The 12,708-nt window shown below is 38.1% G+C and overlaps 2 protein-coding genes across 2 annotated transcripts; both read right to left on the reverse strand.

Annotated features, from left to right (window-relative positions):
- Window positions 1–2,216: 2,216 nt before the first annotated feature.
- On the reverse strand, window positions 2,217–11,674 carry LOC145790853 (uncharacterized). The gene is made up of 10 exons (XM_082869755.1): window positions 11,555–11,674; window positions 6,002–6,287; window positions 5,875–5,904; window positions 5,535–5,785; window positions 5,252–5,458; window positions 5,083–5,172; window positions 4,899–4,985; window positions 4,462–4,803; window positions 4,278–4,361; window positions 2,217–2,341 (listed from the first exon to the last, which is right to left on the reverse strand). The coding sequence occupies exons 2-10, from the start codon at window positions 6,279–6,281 to the stop codon at window positions 2,327–2,329; spliced, it is 1,386 nt and encodes a 461-aa protein (XP_082725881.1). The 5' UTR covers window positions 6,282–6,287; window positions 11,555–11,674; the 3' UTR covers window positions 2,217–2,326.
- Window positions 6,500–7,505, reverse strand: LOC145790372 (uncharacterized). Its single transcript, XM_082868106.1, has 3 exons — window positions 7,182–7,505; window positions 6,546–7,106; window positions 6,500–6,514 (listed from the first exon to the last, which is right to left on the reverse strand). Exons 1-3 carry the CDS (start codon window positions 7,251–7,253, stop codon window positions 6,500–6,502), a joined length of 648 nt encoding a protein of 215 aa, XP_082724232.1. The 5' UTR covers window positions 7,254–7,505.
- Window positions 11,675–12,708: the final 1,034 nt, after the last annotated feature.

Genomic DNA, 12,708 nt, shown 5'->3' on the forward strand with positions numbered 1-12,708 from the left:
AAAAAAAGGGAGGGGGTCAACCATCCCTAGAAATACTACTAGGCCATGATGACCAAAGAGGAGCACCTATCCATTGCGGACCCTACAAAGCAAGGCAACCATAGACGCTTCTTCAAGACGGACTTGAGTCATAGTTTGATTCCAGTCTTACCAGGATCCTAGCAAGCAAAAATCAAGAACAAATGTGGATGAGGATTGCCTTGCCCTCACGGAGCCACTTACTCACCAAACCGAGTTGGATTGAGCTCCCACTCCCACTCCCACGGCTATCTCCCTTGGTGGTTGACAATTAAACCCTTACTGTAATTTGATGGTTTCTGGGCTTCTGTTGCCTGCTTAAACAATTAGGCAGATTTTGGTTTCGTATAGTAACATCGGAGATCTAAATTAGTTTTGGTAGCTGTCATGTTGGTAAAGAATCAAAACCCTAAGTTCTGAGATTGTGATTTGTGATTATGTCTAATTCCAATTACAAGCGTATGGATGGCAACACAACAACAATACTCAACAAGCTAAGAGTAATCTTAATCAATTCACACAAGGAAAAAAATCAATTTAGATCTAAGCTTAGCAATCAATAATCTGGACATAAATGATTTTAACGTGAAAAAAAATTCCTAGATGGAATACTTCAATTGTGATTATCAAAAAACTACGAGCCAAGAGGCTAAAGCAAATCCACTATGAGAAATAAAAAAGATTACAATAAGTCGTCTCACCAAATCTATCTCCTAGTGAATCCATGTTCGATTGACATTGAAACACTTATGAATCTTCATAGCCCATCCTTTACTTGAATTTGCCCCATCCTTGGTATTGAATCCACGACCACAAACTATGTCGAAAATCCACAGGAAGAATGTTTGAGAAGAAGTATCATTGAAACCCCCTTGATTAGCTCAATCAATAGCAAGAGATATATGAAAATATCTATGAATTATCCAGCAGAAATAAGGAATTCACTCATAGTTCTCTCACTCTGTTTTCTACACTTTTCGAGTAATTTTCCTATCTGCTAGGAATTCCACGTTGGTGATGTGTCCAACCAATAAGAAGGCACTAAATGAATACATGACCTAATAACAAGGAGAATGTAGATAAAATATAAGTAGATAATTTTCTTGACCTACTAGATAATTTTTGGCACTAACTAGAAGAATTAAATTCAGATATAAGGGAATAAAGCGTTGTAGCAAAATCTATTCAAAGTGACTGCTCAAGTGGTAAATCAAGGCTTGCAGCATTTCGAGGTCTCAAACAAAAGATCCTGTGAAGTCCCAATTTCCACTCAAGCACAACTTTGGTCACTCGAGTGGTGAATTCACCATTGCAGTATTTATGAGAATTAGGCTGAGATCCTAAGAACTTACATAGTTCGCTCGAGCGGTCAATATACACTTGAAGCCTTTCTAAAGCACAAACTAAACACTTACTGAGAACTAAATTATGTGGAAGATCAACCAAGATATGATTTGCTTTCTAAGCTCACTACAAAAAAACTTGTTTTTTGCGACGGTAAACGGCCGTCGCAAATGCCCCGAAAGCCGTCGCTAATGTCTTTTGCGACGGTAATGTGGCTTTTTGCGACGGTAAGGGGGGGTCGCGACAGACGGGGTTGCAAAAGACCTTTGGCGACGGTATGTACCGTCGCCATTAGTTTCTGCGACGGTATGCCAAGTTTTTTGCGACGGCATTTTTCCCGTCGCAAATAATGGTGGAAAAATCACTTTTCGCGACGGCACGTAATTCCCGTCGCTAAAAGTGATTTTTTGAGACGGGAAAATTACCGTCGTTAAAGGCTCTGGCATCATATAAGTATTGGCGACGGCACGGTTTACCGTCGCTAAAGGTGTCCTGTACATTCAATAAGGCAGCTTTTGCGACTGTGTTGGTACCGTCGCAAAAGCCTATTACTGGTTTTTGCGACGGGTTCTTCTCCCGTCTCAAAAAATAAAAAAAAAATAAAAAACCCTGCTGATAAATTAATAAAAAAATTAAAATAACCTGTATTAGATAAAAAATAAGTATAAAAAATTGAAAAATTACAGAATAATATAAATACGTACATAAACAAAAATTGACAAATAATGAAAATTAATAATATTGTTCAATTCATAGCAATACAGAAATAAAAATTCAGAACAATAAAAATTATGCCACTACATAACGTCGCATAATACATACATAATGTTGCTCCCAAATTTAAATAACATATATCAAAATCAAAATCAAAATCAAAAGTTTTCGTCTTCATTCGTTCGTGGGTTACAAAAACAAAAATTAGTCATAATCTTGATACGCCCGCATTCCAGAAAAAAGCCAACTGCTACTCAGGAAATATCTGAAAAAAACAAGATAAAAATAATTAAAAACCATATAATGTGTTAATATTTTAATTATAGAAAAATATAAAAAAAAATTGATTACTATATAATTAGAAAGATAGTTTAGTAAATAATTTTGACAAACCGAAATCCGGCTCTAACTCCCAAACCGGGAACTCGATTCGAGCCCCGTCTTCTCCCACAAGTCTCTCGTGCCTAGGCGGTCGTGTGTGCCAAGTTTCGTGCTAAACCGACGCCGTTTGGTGATTTTGGGGCGTTAACGCCTCGAATTCAAGTTTCTTAAGGAAGTTGTTTGCCTAAAGTGAAATCCGGCTCTAACTCCCAAACCGGGAACCCGATTCGAGCCCCGTCTTCTCCCACAAGTCTCTCGTGCCTAGGCGGTCGTGTGTGCCAAGTTTCGTGCTAAACCGACGCCGTTTGGTGATTTTGGGGCGTTAACGCCTCGAATTCAAGTTTCTTAAGGAAGTTGTTTACCTAAAGTGAAATCCGGCTCTAACTCCCAAACCGGGAACCCGATTCGAGCCCCGTCTTCTCCCACAAGTCTCTCGTGCCTAGGCGGTCGTGTGTGCCAAGTTTCGTGCTAAACCGACGCCGTTTGGTGATTTTGGGGCGTTAACGCCTCGAATTCAAGTTTTTTAAGGAAGTTGTTTGCCTAAAGTGAAATCCGACTCTAACTCCCAAACCGGGAACCCGATTCGAGCCCCGTCTTCTCCTACAAGTCTCTCGTGCCTAGGCGGTCGTGTGTGCCAAGTTTCGTGCTAAACCGACGCCGTTTGGTGATTTTGGGGCGTTAACGCCTCGAATTCAAGTTTCTTAAGGAAGTTGTTTGCCTAAAGTGAAATCCGACTCTAACTCCCAAACCGGGAACCTGATTCGAGCCCCGTCTTCTCCCACAAGTCTCTCGTGCCTAGGCGGTCGTGTGTGCCAAGTTTCGTACTAAACCGACGCCGTTTGGTGATTTTGGGGCGTTAACGCCTCGAATTCAAGTTTCTTAAGGATGTTGTTTTGCCTAAAGTGAAATCCGACTCTAACTCCCAAACCGGGAACCCGATTCGAGCCCCGTCTTCTCCCACAAGTCTCTCGTGCCTAGGCGGTCGTGTGTGCCAAGTTTCGTGCTAAACCGACGCCGTTTGGTGATTTTGGGGCGTTAATGCCTCGAATTCAAGTTTCTTAAGGAAGTTGTTTGCCTAAAGTGAAATCCGGCTCTAACTCCCAAACCGGGAACCCGATTCGAGCCCCGTCTTCTCCCACAAGTCTCTCGTGCCTAGGCGGTCGTGTGTGCCAAGTTTCGTGCTAAACCGACGCCGTTTGGTGATTTTGGGGCATTAACGCCTCGAATTCAAGTTTCTTAAGGAAGTTGTTTGCCTAAAGTGAAATCCGACTCTAACTCCCAAACCGGGAACCCGATTCGAGCCCCGTCTTCTCCCACAAGTCTCTCGTGCCTAGGCGGTCATGTGTGCCAAGTTTCGTGCTAAACCAACGCCGTTTGGTGATTTTGGGGCGTTAACGCCTCGAATTCAAGTTTCTTAAGGAAGTTGTTTGCCTAAAGTGAAATCCGGCTCTAACTCCCAAACCGGGAACCCGATTCGAGCCCCGTCTTCTCCCACAAGTCTCTCGTGCCTAGGCGGTCGTGTGTGCCAAGTTTCGTGCTAAACCGACGCCGTTTGCTGATTTTGGGGCGTTAACGCCTCGAATTCAAGTTTCTTAAGGAAGTTGTTTGCCTAAAGTGAAATCCGACTCTAACTCCCAAACCGGGAACCCGATTCGAGCCCCGTCTTCTCCCACAAGTCTCTCGTGCCTAGGCGGTCGTGTGTGCCAAGTTTTGTCCTAAACCGACGCCGTTTGCTGATTTTGGGGCGTTAACGCCTCGAATTCAAGTTTCTGAAACACAAAGATGTATTTTAGCTTAGAATGCAAAGATAAATTTTATACCTGATCTTCTGGTGGTGGTGTATATGGATTCTCGTCTTCTGCAGATTCCCTAAATGCCCGGTGGCCACTCGATGCATCAGGAACCTATGTTAGTCAGTGCATAATGTGTTAATCATATTCGAATTTCATACATAATCTTAAGTGAAAATTGAACTATCAAACAATTGTGATGTTTATATGGAACCTGTCTGTTGGGATCCACACTCGCCCCCTGTGACACAAGGGCCATCATCTCAGCTCTCATCTGCTGCAAATGTGTAGAGAACTCTGCTCGCAGCTCCTCCCTCAACTCATCCCTTAGCTCAGCACGAACCTGCTGCGTGATCTGATCAATAGTCGATGGATGGGGTGTTGACTGTGATGGCCCAGCACCATCCTTATACACCACTCTGCGAGGCACGATTCTCCCGTATGTGCGACAATATCCATGTCTGTCATGACCTATCAACTCATGGAAAATGGCATTCCTAGCCTCCAAAGTCCGACCATCCTCAGGTAGCATAGAGAGTTGACGATTAAACTCATCCTGTATTGAATAAGACACACAAGTATACGCGAAATTAAGATGGTTGACACACAAAAAATAAACTTTAAATACAATCAAAGGTGTTTGGAAACTACCAAGGTCTGGATAACCTCTGGGTCATCTACTCTACGTGTCATAAGCCAAACATTCATCTTATCAGTAGACTCCCCCTTACTGGTCATCTAAATTTTTTTTTAGAAATATGAAAATTAGAATCCAAATAATTTGCAAATATACAATGTTTATTTATATAGAAAAATAAAACAATAAAATGTAAACCTCATGCCGTATCTGAGAGAAAGTAGTACGCCCTGTGGTATGAGCTATGCCGTGAGCTCGCCGATTTTTAGCGTTCCTACTTGCAATTTTCTATAACAAGTTCAACAAATGTAAGTATGTAAATATGATTTGTATGTTTACATATCATAAATATAACGTAATTGTATACCTCAGCATCGGAAGTACGCCAATACTCTACAAGTTGTTCCCACTGGCTTGGCACAACGTTCATAGGAACATCATCCTTCAGATTAGGATCAGAGCTTCTAGGCTTGAAATACTTAGCCTTAAGCTTGTTCTTGTGATCCTTCCATATGCTGTTGCAGTTTTTCATGCAGATTGGCTTGTACTCCTCTGGACATATATTCAAATTGTCCTATAAAACACAAAGTTTAAGGCTAAGTATAACACAAATTTGGAATTCGAATTTGTGGACAAAAATATACTTTTACCTTCACATCCTTCCAGATAGCATCAACAATATCATCAGGCACACTGTTCCAGTCAACAAAAGTAAGAGGAACAATGTTACCATTCCGGACAATAATGCCAAGTTGAGTAGTTAACTTGGCCACGTTATCTCCTATTGGGCAGTAATTTCCATCAAATTGTATGTGCAGCTTTTTACCAGTACCCCACTCTTTAATGCCCTTGGCACATCCTCTACCACGCCTAGTCGAGGTCGATGAAGAACTAACATGACCTGCGATATACAATAATAATAAACAATATGCAATGGTAACAACCAAATGCAAATTTAAATAATGTGAATACAAATCATATCAAATAAACCTGATGTGGGCTGTGAAGAAGTCGAAGGGTCTGCAAAATACAATGAGAATAAACAAGTTATATATAATGAGCATAAATAAATGTATGTGTAAATAATTTTCATGCAACTCAAAGCAAATTTAAATACCTGCGGATGGCTCATAAGCTGATGATGATAGCTGCTGTGGTGCCATTGATGGTGGACGCACCGATGGTAGGCGTGGAGGCCGAGTACATGGTAGCTGCTGTGGTGCCACTGATGGTGGTCGATACGGTGGTAATGGCCCCTCAGATGCTGGTGGCACTAATGGCCCCTCCGATGCTGGCCGATGTGATGCCTCCTCTAATGGTGGTGCTACTGATGTCCTGTTATGTAGCACATCAGACATCATGCGCCGGGGATGATCAGGCTTCCTCTTCCTTCCCATAATAATCTTCAAGCAATATAACATTAATTGACATTAGAAACATAGACAATGGTTTGTCATCAACTATAATATGACATGATTTGAACTAATACAATTACAAAGACAAAGTAAATTAAGAAATTGATGATTAACTACAACCTTGGCCTTAATTGAATTACTAATGTTGATTACATATCAGCCTATTTGAACATCAACTGTTTCCCCTTCTGCGGCTTCCCTCACCCAACCAACTTCTTCATCACGAAGCATTATATTTTCTTCCACTTGTTGGCTCATGTATGGCTCGATTTGTGGATCAGTTGAACTCATATCAAATAAACCTCTTTGAGACATCTTCACCACGACTTGCCAGTCTGGTTGTAACGGGTCTGCAACATACCAAACTTGCTCTGCTTGGGACGCCAAGATGAAAGGTTCATTGGTAATTCGATCATCTCGGTACAACAAATGATTGAAGTTCACCAACGTGAAATTGAAGACATCTTCTTTCTTTCCGTGAATGTTGTCAATCCAATCACACTTAAACAACACATGTTTCTTCTCATTGGAATATCGAATCTCAACAATATCTGTCAATTGTCCATAATAGTACACAGACCCCAGACGAGGATTCTTGTCTTTTCGACTAGCATAACTTATGGTATCTGCCTTCAAAGCTACACCACAATTTTGTGTGGCTCGACGATCATCCATGGCCTTTACTCGATACCGAAACCCATTCAGTATATACCCGTTGAACCTCCTTGCCAGGTTATGAGGACCATTTGCCAATAGAATAAGCTCTTCAGAAAGTATGACATCAGTAGTCCTTCGCAAAGTTTGGACCTATTTAACACGAAATGTAAAATTTAAAATGTAGATCGACTTAAGTAACTAGAATCTATAGAGTTAAATACATACATGTTCCTTGAACCAAATGTGAAAAGTTTCAAAATGTTCACGCCGAAGTTGATGATCGTCGACACGAGGCATTTTGAGCTTAAGTACTTCAAGGTGTTTGCTGTGTAGATTGAAATTTTAGCCATACAAAAATTTTAGTTGAAAATTCAATAAACATAATAAAATATTGAGTGAGTGACTTAACCTACTTTATGAATGGTTGAACCGCGCTTGTATTGCATAAGATGTACCGATGAGCTTGTACCCAAGAAGTATTATCAAGATAAAAGCTTGTGTTTTCACCAGTAGCATGACCCAAATTATCAGCACCACTATAGTTCCTCACGGGTCGACTAGATTTGGTTTCCACATCACTGAGATATTGTGCACAAAAATTCATGCATTCTTCCATAAGATATCCTTTAGCAATTGATCCTTCAGGACGAGCTCTATTACGCACGTATTGCTTCAAAGTAAGAAGATACCTCTCAATTGGATACATCCATCGAAACTGAATCGCTCCACCCAATAACACTTCATCAGCTAGATGTATAGGCAAGTGCTCCATTATATCAAAAAAACTCGGAGGAAATATTTTCTCTAGATGACAAAGTGTTACAGCGATACGATCTTTAATATATTGCAAATCCGTCGCACGATTCACTTTCGAACACAATTGTCTAAAGAAATTGCTCAATTCAATCAAGGGTTCAATTACATTCTTCGGTAACGATCTGCGAATAGCCAATGGAATAAGTTGTTGCATCAGAATATGACTATCGTGGCTCTTAAGACCCCCAATGCTTCTATCATGTAAGCGCACACGACGTGATATATTGGATGAATACCCGTCGGGAACTCTTACTTCCTTCAACACTTTCAAGAACAAATCTTTCTCATCCTTGGTCATCGTGAATTGTGCTGGTGGTAAATAGGCTTTATTCGACCCTCTTAACTGCAAATGTAGGGGTTTTCTAATATTCATATCTTGTAAATCACGCCGAGCATTAACACCATCCTTCGATTTTCCTGCAACCCCTAATATTGTCCACAACACATTGTCACAAACATTCTTCTCTATATGCATCACATCGAGGTTGTGTCTTATTAGATTGTGCTCCCAATATGGCAATTCATAAAAGATACTCTTTTTCTTCCAACTATGGGTGCGATGTCCAGCTTTCTCCTTCTCTACCTGTCTCCTATGCCTCTCCTTAAGGTCATCCCTATTGTATTGGGTTAAAATACCCTCAGATTCTAATTGTAGCAACATCTCAGTTCCAGACAACAATTTTGGTTTGAGTCTGACTTCCCGACTACCATCAAATGATACTTTATCCTTCCGAAATTTATGGCCAGTAGGTAAAAATCTGCGATGACCCAAGTATGATTGTTTCCTACTATGCTTCAACCAACACGATGTAGTTTCCTTATTGCAACAAGGACATGCATATTCTCCTTTAGTGCTCCATCCTGACAAGTTTGCATATGCAGAAAAATCACTAATTGTCCACAGTAAAGCTGCATGCATTTGAAACATTTGATTTGTTGATGCATCAAATGTTGACACACCCTCATTCCATAGTTCTTTCAACTCCTCAATCAACGGTTGCATATAAACATCAATCTTGTCACCAGGTCCTTTCGGGCCGTCAATAAGCACAGATAAAATTAGAAATGGTTGCTTCATGCACATCCATGGCGGCAAGTTGTATGGAATGAGAACAACAGGCCAAGTGCTATGAACTATGTTCATCGTCCTGAATGGGTTAAAACCATCAGATGCTAAGCCAAGCCTTACACTTCGGCAATCATTACTAAAGTCAATATTCCGACGGTCAAAATCTTTCCATGCAAGGGAGTCAGCAGGATGCCTGAAGACACCATCATCAGTTCGTTCCTCTGCATGCCATCTCATTAACTTGGCCGTCTTGGATGACATAAACAACCTCTGCAACCTTGACTTTAAAGGAAAATACCTCATCTGTTTTGCAGCTACTTGTTTGCCACCTGTGTTAGGACCATTTGAACCACCATCACCATTTGATTTCCATCTAGAACTGTTGCATATGACACATTTATCAAGATTGGCGTCCTCGTTTCGAAACAACATGCAACTGTTGGGACATGCATCCCACGTCTCATACGTGAAGCCCAAATCTGTTGTGACCTTTTGAGCTTTATAATATGAGTCCGGGAGTTTCACACCCAACGGAAACGCCTCATTCAATAACTCAAGCAACATGTCAACAGACTTGTCCGTCCACTGATTAAGCACCTTCAAATGTAGAAGTCGAACAATGAATGACAAAGATGTGAACTTCTGACAACCCGGATACAATTCACTTTGTGCATCTTGAAGAAGTTTGAAATACTTTGCAGTCTCTGCATTTGGACCGAGCTGGGGTTCAGATGCACGGGGATCAGGCCCCTGTGGTTCATCACCCTCAACACTTGTACCGACATGTGGATTTCCCATAGCCCCTTGTATCATTCCAATCATATCATCTCCAATGTCTAAATTAGCTAATGTTTCATTCTCTCGATTACTATGCAGAGATATGTAAGATTCCCCATGATTAATCCAATGTTTGTATGTTTTAAAAAAACCATTCAAAATCAGATGCTCCCGTACACCATCTCGTACAAAATAGTATCGATTCTCACACTTCCTACACGGACAACTGATCATCGAACCTTCAACCCTATTGGTGTAGGCAAACACAAGGAATTCATCAATCCCATTAATGTATTCACTCGACATCCTATTTGGCAAATCAATCCAACTCTTATCCATCATCTGTACACATCCACAAGAATATCTCACCAAAGTAACTCTAAATATAATACCTACACATAAATATTCACTCGACATCCTATTTGGCAAATTAACGAAATGTCTAAAATTCCTATTTAAGAGCATATGATTTGGAAAAAATAAAAAAATAAAAAACTTGAAGGATTGAATGGTAAAATTGATAATTTATGGATGAAATAGAAAAAAAAAAATTGATAATTTAAACTTAAAGGATTAGAGCATATGATTAGAGCATATGATTTTGACAAACTATTTCTAATTAGAGCATATGATTTTGACAAACTATTTCTAATTAGACAAACTATATATATATGCATATAATTTTTACTGATTTTGACAAACTATTTCTAATTAGAGCATATGATTTGGAAAAAATAAAAAAATAAAAAACTTGAAGGATTGAATGGTAAAATTGATAATTTATGGATGAAATAGAAAAAAAAAATGATAATTTAAACTTAAAGGATTAGAGCATATGATTAGAGCATATGATTTTGACAAACTATTTCTAATTAGAGCATATGATTTTGACAAACTATTTCTAATTAGACAAACTATATATATATGCAAATAATTTTTACTGATTTTGACAAACTATTTCTAATTAGAGCATATGATTTGAAAAAAATAAAAAAATAAAAAACTTGAACGATTGAATGGTAAAATTGATAATTTATGGATGAAATAGAAGAAAAAAAATGATAATTTAAACTTAAAGGATTAGAGCATATGATTAGAGCATATGATTTTGACAAACTATTTCTAATTAGAGCATATGATTTTGACAAACTATTTCTAATTAGACAAACTATATATATATGCATATAATTTTTACTGATTTTGACAAACTATTTCTAATTAGAGCATATGATTTGGAAAAAATAAAAAAATAAAAAACTTGAACGATTGAATGGTAAAATTGATAATTTATGGATGAAATAGAAAAAAAAATGATAATAGTTGAAGAGATATAAATGAAAACAACCATAAAAATAATTAAAAAAACTTAAAAACACTAATTGATAATAATTGATAAATGTTGATAATAATTAAAAAATAAACAGTTTTATATATATATATATATATATATATACATATATATAGACAGATTTATTAATAACCATGAGACAAATCTGTTATATATAGACAGATTTCAGATTTATATACATATATATAGACAGATTTATTAATTAAAGTATGTTCTTAATTAAAGTATGTTATTAATAAACAGATTTATATACATATATATAGACAGATTTATATATATATATAGACAGATTTATATATATATATAACAGATTTATATATATAGATTTCAGATAAACAGATTTATATATATATATATAGACAGATTTCAGATTTATATATATATATATAGATTTATATACATTTCAGATTTATATATATATATAGATTTATATACATTTCAGATTTTATATATATATATATATATATAGATTTATATACATTTCAGATTTATATATATATATATAGATTTATATACATTGCATATATATATATAGACAGATTCATATATATATACACAGACCGAGAGAGAGAGAGAGAGAGAGCATACGCAGAGGGAGAGAGAGTCGTCGCCGGAGCACCACTCTTGTCGCCGGAGCCGTCGCCGCCGCACCACCGCTGTCTTCCTCGTAGGCCGTTTGGGAAATTTGGGGGTGAAGTTAGGGATTTGGTGAGGAGGATCGAGCGGGAGGCAGAAGGAAAAAGGAGGGTTTTTTTTTTGGACTTTTTGCGACGGTATGATGTACACCGTCGCAAATAGAACGAAAAACGGTGCCGTTTGCATTAATCCTTTTTTGCGACGGAAATTTGCCGTCGCAAATGATATATGCCGTCTCAAAAAAAAAGTTTTTTGCGACGGTTTTATTTACCGTCGCTAATACTTCCGCATTTCCGACGCCTCCGCTTAGTTTCATTACCGACGGGTCAGTACCGTCACTAAAGGCTATTATTTGCGACAGGTGAAGTTACCGTCGCAAAAAACGGTTTTTTGCGACGGGGGGCGCGGCGTCGCTAAAAACCCCGTCTTTTTTGCTATATTTTCCGGTAGTGGCTCTAAAATACTTCACAACAATACAATGGCAAAGAAAGAATACAACTCATATGTGTTTGTCACTTGGGATTGCCAAAATAAAGGACCTAATAAAGGAGATCAAAGAGAATTGGAACAGCAAGCAGAACCTTATGTACATTAATTACACACACAATTCTCTTTAAAAGAGCTATTGCATATTCACCCCATCATTTTTTAAGCACAAATTTCATTCACTTTTTTATTAATAGGGTTTATACTTTTTTTTATGAAATATCACATCTATTTGTAAGTTTGATTGTTGAAGGCATTTTTTGACACATCCAGCTTGTTCACTCAAAAAAACAATCATGAGGTGCTTTAGCTGTTGCATGGAAGATGAAATGCACAAGGTCGCTGATAATGGACCATTCATGACAAATACATAAGGTAAATTGTTTGTGCTGAGGTTGTAGTATTTAGAGAGTTGCAATGTTTGCTCTTTCATTATTTGAAATGGTAACTGAGGTCTTTCATCTTTGTTGGACTAATGTGGCAGGACATATTAATTTATTTATTGCAATTTGGATTTCGAAGTATGTATTCCATGCTTCTTGCATGAAATCAGACAGATTAAACTAAATTGTGTTGAAAGTGTGCTTTAAAAAATAAAAAATATATGTTAGACAGTGTGT

The sequence above is a fragment of the Camellia sinensis genome, chromosome 5, assembly GCF_055761805.1.
Source record: "Camellia sinensis isolate YWXY chromosome 5, ASM5576180v1, whole genome shotgun sequence".
Lineage (NCBI taxonomy): Eukaryota > Viridiplantae > Streptophyta > Magnoliopsida > Ericales > Theaceae > Camellia > Camellia sinensis.

Bases quoted from the DNA above. Each gene is read 5' to 3' on its own strand.
- LOC145790853 (XM_082869755.1), bottom strand. From the start codon at position 6,281: ATGGGAAGGAAGAGGAAGCCTGATCATCCCCGGCGCATGATGTCTGAT. The intron at 5,459-5,534 runs GTAAAAGTATAT...TGTGTTTTATAG, and splicing joins CTATCTGGAAGGATGTGAAG to GACAATTTGAATATATGTCC. The intron at 4,362-4,461 runs GTTCCATATAAA...TGACTAACATAG, and splicing joins GTGTGGATCCCAACAGACAG to GTTCCTGATGCATCGAGTGG.
- LOC145790372 (XM_082868106.1), bottom strand. From the start codon at position 7,253: ATGCCTCGTGTCGACGATCATCAACTTCGGCGTGAACATTTTGAAACT. The intron at 7,107-7,181 runs GTATGTATTTAA...CGTGTTAAATAG, and splicing joins ACATTTGGTTCAAGGAACAT to GTCCAAACTTTGCGAAGGAC.